The sequence below is a fragment of the Cornus florida genome, unplaced genomic scaffold (assembly GCF_030987335.1).
Source record: "Cornus florida cultivar Cherokee Brave unplaced genomic scaffold, ASM3098733v1 CherokeeBrave_3.0.0_Hap2_Chr02, whole genome shotgun sequence".
NCBI classification, from domain to species: Eukaryota; Viridiplantae; Streptophyta; class Magnoliopsida; order Cornales; family Cornaceae; genus Cornus; species Cornus florida.
In genome coordinates, this window is record NW_026775572.1 from 37,478,274 (window position 1) to 37,484,916 (window position 6,643).

The window sequence follows — 6,643 nt, forward strand, 5'->3', positions numbered from 1 at the left end:
TTCAAAAAGTGAATAGAGGCAAAAACAAAAAGAAGCAAAATTTAAAAAATCAATTCCAAGGAAAAAGTAAACTCAGTAAAGGAAAACAATAAAATAAAATATGGTATCATTGGTTCATGTAAGCCAGAGATGATATGTAAGAATACAGACCTCAACATACATAAACTGCAACTAAATGGTAAAATCTCACCATATTTTGTTTTAATTTAACCAAAGGGAGAAAGCACTAACGAAAAACAATAAAATAAAAAATTGAAAAACTATCCCTCTTCCCAATCACTCTCGTCAGTATCATCATCAGTAGGCAAAGTATATTCCTCATCAGTGGTGGAATCAAATAGTTCAACATCTTCATTGTCAACCACATGGGTGTCTTGCCTACACTTGTGAACAACTTCTACATCAATCTGATCACTGGGGATGTCATCCCTATTTAACGACAATTGATCTATATTTGGGCAATCTTGTACAACCCCATCAACAATGCAAGGCTCAGACTCTTGATATGCATCATTCTCAGTGTTATTTTCATCTTCCTCTTCCTCTCTCTTTCCATCTTCCACCACTGAAACATCAAATATTCTTCTACAAGTTATTTTCTGAACCACCTCCCATGAACCCCGTAATTTGGTGTCCTTCACATAAAAGACTTGTTGGACTTGTTGAGGTAGAACAAACGGCTGATCCTCGTACGATTGACGTGATACATTAACGCTAGTGAAGTGGGGATCTTTGTGTATACCCAGCTTTGTAGTAACATCCCTCCAATCACACTTGAAAATGAAAACCTTTCTACCTAGAATGTATTTCAACTCAATTACATCTGTTAAAACACCATAATATTCAACGCCTTCACATTTAACAGATATACCACTATTTTGAGTTTTTCGATTTTGCTCCCTATCCTTTGTGTGAAATCTTGATCCATTTACAATGCAACCAGAGTATCGTTTGACTCGTCGTTCAGGTCCACATGCTAATGAAAAAGTATCATCATTTATTGATGAGTCCTTTAGTTGTCTCAGTTGCTTGATCTACAAACACAATACATATTAACAAATAATTACTTCCAAATACAATAAATTATATAATTAGAAACAATAGAGAAAAGCAATAAACACTTACACGTTGTTCAAACCAAATTGGAAATTTCAGTGCATGCCTTCATTCTACCGTGGATTATGCTGGTTGTGGTAAAAGTTCCATATATTCTCTACATACATATATATTTTAAAATGTTACATGCAATTGATTATAAAAAATATATGAAGATGTAAAATTATTGAAAATGAAAAATCAAATAAAATTAACTAACCTCAATATCGGCTGGATTTCATCGCAGTTGTTCAAAACATATAAATGAGCCCTATCAATGTCCATCAAATCCAATGTATCATAACTTGAGGAACCTAATGGACGAAGGACTTGTCTAAATACATACAAGGAAGCTCCTTGCACAGTTTGATCTCCCTCATAATTCCGTTCCTCACGGTTAAACCGTGTCTCAACTCCACTGAGATACAAAGAACAAAAAGTTATGCATTCACTATCCACGTAAGCTTCAGCAATTAAACACTCCGGGCGTGCTTTGTTGCGCACGTATGACTTAAGAGTGCACAAAAATATTTCAATAGGGTACATCCATCGATATTGTACAGGACCAGCTATGAGTGCCTCCCGGGGCAAATGCACAGCAAGATGAACCATGATATCAAAAAATGTTGGAGGGAAGATCATCTCTAACTTGCAAAGTATAAGAGCAATATCCCTCTCAAGAGCTTCTAGCACTTCAACCTTTAACGTCCTACAACACAACTCCTTAAAGAAAATGCCAAGTTCAACCAATGCATTACAAATATCATGATCTAAGCAACCACGAATGCCGATGGGTAAGAGTCGCTGCAGAAGAACATGCGAGTCATGACTTTTCATCCCGTATATTTTGCATTCTGCAACATTAACACACCGAGATATGTTAGATGCATATCCATCTAGAAATTTAATTGTCTTCAACCATTCACAAAACTCCTTTTTTTCTTTTGTTGACAGTGTGTAACATGCAGGTGGCATCACATATTTTGCACCAGTAGAGATAAGATGCAATTCTTTTCTTATTCCCATCTCTTGTAAATCCAGACGAGCCTTCAAACTATCTTTTGTTTTCCCTTCAATATTCATCAAGGTCCCCAACACATTGTCACAGATATTTTTCTCGATGTGCATGATATCAAGGTTGTGCTGTAACTTGAGCAATCTCCAATATGGTAATTCAAAAAAAATGCTTGTTTTTGTCCAATTAAGCTCGATTGTAGTACGTTTCCTCTTTTTAATATTTGGTACCTTCTCGAAATTGACATCCCTTATATGATCTAATTGTTCTAATTTTTCTAGAATCTCATCCCCAGACAACTCCTTAGGTGGTAATCTGTGCTCCTTATAACCATCAAATTGCTTCGAACGATTCCGCTAGTCATGATCCAAATCCAACCAGCGTCGATGACCACGGTAACTAATCTTTTTACCATTTTTCAACCACACTGATTCTGTGTTGTCCATGCACCTTGGACATGCCATGTACCCCTTCGTACACCAATCGGACAAATCCGCTAAAGCAGGAAGGTCATTTAAAGTCCATAGACATGCCGCATGTAATTTAAATTTTCTTCCAGTACATGCATCAAAAGTTGAGACACCATCCACCCACAATTCTTTTAACTTATCTATCAATGGTCTCAAATACACGTCAATGTCCTTTCCAGGTGATTTTGGACCGGGAATAAGCAACGGCATGAACACATATGGATCCCTCATCAATTTCCAAGGTGCCACATTGTATGCTACAATAAAGACAGGCCACACACTATATGCATCGTTCATGTTACCAAATAGATTAAATCCATCAGCTCCTAACCCTAATCGAATGTTTCAAGGGTCTTTTGCAAACCAACCATGTTGATTATCAAATTCCTCCCAAGCTCTAGAATCTGCCGGATGTTTTAAAACATTCGTCTCCTTAACACGTTTTTCCTTATGCCACCTCATATCTTTCGCGGTCTTTCTTGACATATACAATCTTTGAAACCTTGGTTTCAAGGGAAAATATCGAAGAACCTTCTGAGGAACTTTTTTCCTTTTGCCTTCATGGAATTTATACCGAGGTGCACCACATTTAGGACACTCCTCATTATGCTCATATTCCTTCCAAAAGAGTACACAATCATGTTTACAGGCATGAATCGTCTCATAGCCAAGTCCTAAATCACGCAATATTTTTTTAAGCTCGTAATGGGATTTTGGCAATGTCTCATCTTTTGGCAGCAACTCTTTAAGAAACTCAAGTAACATAGTGAGCGACTTGTTAGTCCATCGATTCATAACTTTTAGATGGCGTAACCTAAGAATACAAGACAACTTTGTGAATTTTTGACAACCTGGATACACCTCACATTGTGAATCTTGCAACAATCTCGCAAACCTATCTGCACCCCCTTCCCCCTCACCCTCAGGGATATTAAGTGGACTACTATTATGTTGAATATCTTCTTGTTCAATATTCATGTATTCTCCAATCCGTATGTCTTCCAAGTATTCATGCACCTCATCAGCATTTCCACTTTGGTCTTCTATATCATTAACACCAAGCTCAACTTGATCATTATTTGAGTTTTGAACACTCTCTCCATGATATATCCAAGTCGTGTATTGTTTATACATTCCATACTTGTATAAATGATCCTCCACTTCTTTTAGTTGCCTTCCTAGCTTGTTTTTACAACTACGACATGGACAGTGCGCTCTATTTAAACCATCCACATGACCACTCGCAAATTGAATGAAATCTTCTATTCCTTGCAAATACAGTGGATGAACCCTAGTTGGAATTTACATCCAACTCTTATCCATCTAAATACACATAGAACAATATATTAATTAATCAAGACATAAAACAACAGACAAATTGCCTCAAAATGTGTTTGCTTGGGAAGATTTAAAACTGGCTAACTGTGTGTGTGTGTGTATATATATATATATACTGGATAAATCAGAAATGTGCTAAAGTGAATAATCTTAATTTCAGTGAAAAAAGAGTAGATAAACCCTAAAGCAGCATCGAATTGGTATTTATAAGCACAAAAAGTTCATAGACCCCGCTTCGTGAAGGTGCTTTTGTGGTTTGTCCAGAAGGAACCAATTGCATAGTGTTTAGCTCTTGCTGATGAGATTGTACCCATTGCCATAAACACAAATGTAACTATGTTTCATGTGACTATTGAAAGCTCTTTTATTCCTAATAATACTAACTACTACAGTTCACAACCCTACTAACAAAAACAGGGCATACAAGAACAAAGAGAATACAATTTTAAAAAGAAAGATATTCAACAGTCCAACAACAGCAAAATATAATTAAAATGTAGCAGTAGCAAATTCACTTCTATTCTCTATAATATGGACAAGCGAAATACAAAACAAAGTATGTGTTTTACCTTCCAAAGGTAGCAGGCAGCAATATCAGTTCAATGAACAGCAAGCTAGCTGAAAGAAAGCCACAGTCAAAAAGAAAAATAAATAAATAAATAAATAAATAAAAAATCAAACGATTTGTAAAAGACAATGAAATGAAGAACATAATCAAATCAAAACTCCAAAAATTATTTTGCAAACAAACCATGTTGATTATCAAATTATTTGTGGTGTATTGTTTGTACATTCCATACTCTGTGCTTCAAAGGTATTATCAAGCAACCATTTAGAAAAAATTCACAAACTCAATTTGATGTGCAGATTCACATCATTAAAACTACAATCAGTTGGTTCAAATTTCAATTTGATGTTGGCGATTCTTTAATAATATATTTGAATTTTATATAAGCTAATCATCGTTTTCTCTGGTTTGCCTAAGCATTCAAATTTATACAAATATATATCTATATGTGTGTGTGCGTGTGTGTGTGTGTGTGTATATATATTGAACTTTCATTTCTAAACTTCCTGCCTACACACATAGTCACAGACACACACACATATAGGTATATAGAACCCAAAAAAAATGAAAATGCAAGGAAAAAAAAAAAAAAAGTAGAGTAAAATTACGGCAAGTGAAGAAGTTCAACAGAAATCGTACCAGAGAAGAGTGAGTGAGTGAGATTTGTGGAACTCTTCGTTACCTCGACGGGTTAGGGAACACACTTTGGAAATATTCTCGCAACTCGTGTTTAAGAAAATTGACGGGAGATAAGATCTGGAAACCATACAGATTAACCATCACATCTAAAAGCCTTGAAGACCAAAATTGAAGCAAAAAAATTCACAAACTCTTATTCTGTTCTTCAAATCTCAAACGATAGTACAAACTCACCGTACAAACTCGAGGATGAAGAGTGCAAACGATCGTTGATGAAATGCTTGATGATCAGAAGGCAAACGATTGACGATGAACAAATTGCGATTCGAGCTGAAATGGAGTTAAAGAATTTTGGGGAAAATGCATGGTGTGGTTATCGGCGACCCAAAGGCAGTCTAACAAATTATCTGAAAAAAAATTTAAAAGTAATAATAGATCTGGGGAATATACGGTGTCGTTTAGACTTTTCCAACCCCCCTCAGCGTCGGAAAAAATCAATTTTACCATTTTGCCCCCAAAAAAACCCGGGGACCCAAAAAAAAAGGCGGGGAGGTGAATAAAAAATGGAGGGAATGGTGTATTTCCGACCCCTACTAGTGGGCGTCGGAATTGACCCCTTTATTTCTGACTCCAAAAATTTAGAGTCACTAAAAAGGGGTTTTTCTGACTAAATTTTGGGAGTCGGAAAAGAGTGCCGTCCCAAAAACCACCTTTTGTTGTAGTGACCAGTGCCTCAGTCTGAAGTTATACCAATAAGGTGCATTAGGTAGATGGAAGTGGTTGGAAAGGAAAAGAATCGGAAGAGATTTAAAACTCTTACCGGGTTAGGAAAATTGTTGGGAAAGTGGATGATATTTTTTCCGATTGATTCTCTGCATAAAATACACAGTTTTTGGGGGTGGGAGAGCCCTTCGTGGGTCATCAGAGGTTAGTCAAGGTGAAGATAACCAGTTATCCAAATAAAAATAAGAAATAAAAAATAAAAGTACAGTTTTTATTTTCAGTGAAGGACTGAAAGTTGTGCCAGGGTGCAATTTGAATGGGCCCACCAGAATCCAACCCATGACTATCCAATTTGTCACTAGCTTAGGCAATAATATTTTAAACAAGGTTAGATGGGTGATCTTTATAAAAAAAAAAACTCAATTCAAATTTAATTAAAATTGGATTTAGGTTAAGGTATTATCAATTTGAACTCGACTCAAATTTAAATTTTTATTTTAAATATGTTATATATAATATTCAAGTTGTGATAAACTTTCTCTTTTCATTTTCTTTTATTTAAATCATAATTTATTGTAAGTGGACAGTTTGAAAAATTAATTTCTTAAGAACTTATTTATAATTAATTAAAAGAATACGTACAATAATGTTTTAGAACTTATCGTACAAAATTCTTTCATGCTGCTACAAAGAGACGAAGGGCTAGGAACTCTATATCTGGTATCATGGATGAACAGGGTGTGTGGCAAGAAGAGTATAGCACAATCCATCTATGTTTTTTGAGACATTACCAAC

The 6,643-nt window shown here is 35.5% G+C and overlaps 1 protein-coding gene across 1 annotated transcript; it reads right to left on the reverse strand.

Moving 5' to 3' along the window:
• Nucleotides 1-260: 260 nt before the first annotated feature.
• Nucleotides 261-3,714, reverse strand: LOC132296065 (uncharacterized). The gene is made up of 4 exons (XM_059794311.1): nt 2,949-3,714; nt 2,572-2,837; nt 1,354-2,466; nt 261-1,034 (listed from the first exon to the last, which is right to left on the reverse strand). The coding sequence occupies exons 1-4, from the start codon at nt 3,712-3,714 to the stop codon at nt 261-263; spliced, it is 2,919 nt and encodes a 972-aa protein (XP_059650294.1).
• Nucleotides 3,715-6,643: the final 2,929 nt, after the last annotated feature.

Coding starts and splice junctions, on each gene's coding strand:
- LOC132296065 (XM_059794311.1), bottom strand. CDS start 3,714: ATGTATAAACAATACACGACTTGGATATATCATGGAGAGAGTGTTCAA. Junction 2,838..2,948: donor GGAATTTGATAATCAACATG/GTTGGTTTGCAA, acceptor TCTTTATTGTAG/CATACAATGTGGCACCTTGG. Junction 1,035..1,353: donor TTGATAGGGCTCATTTATAT/GTTTTGAACAAC, acceptor TTGTGTTTGTAG/ATCAAGCAACTGAGACAACT.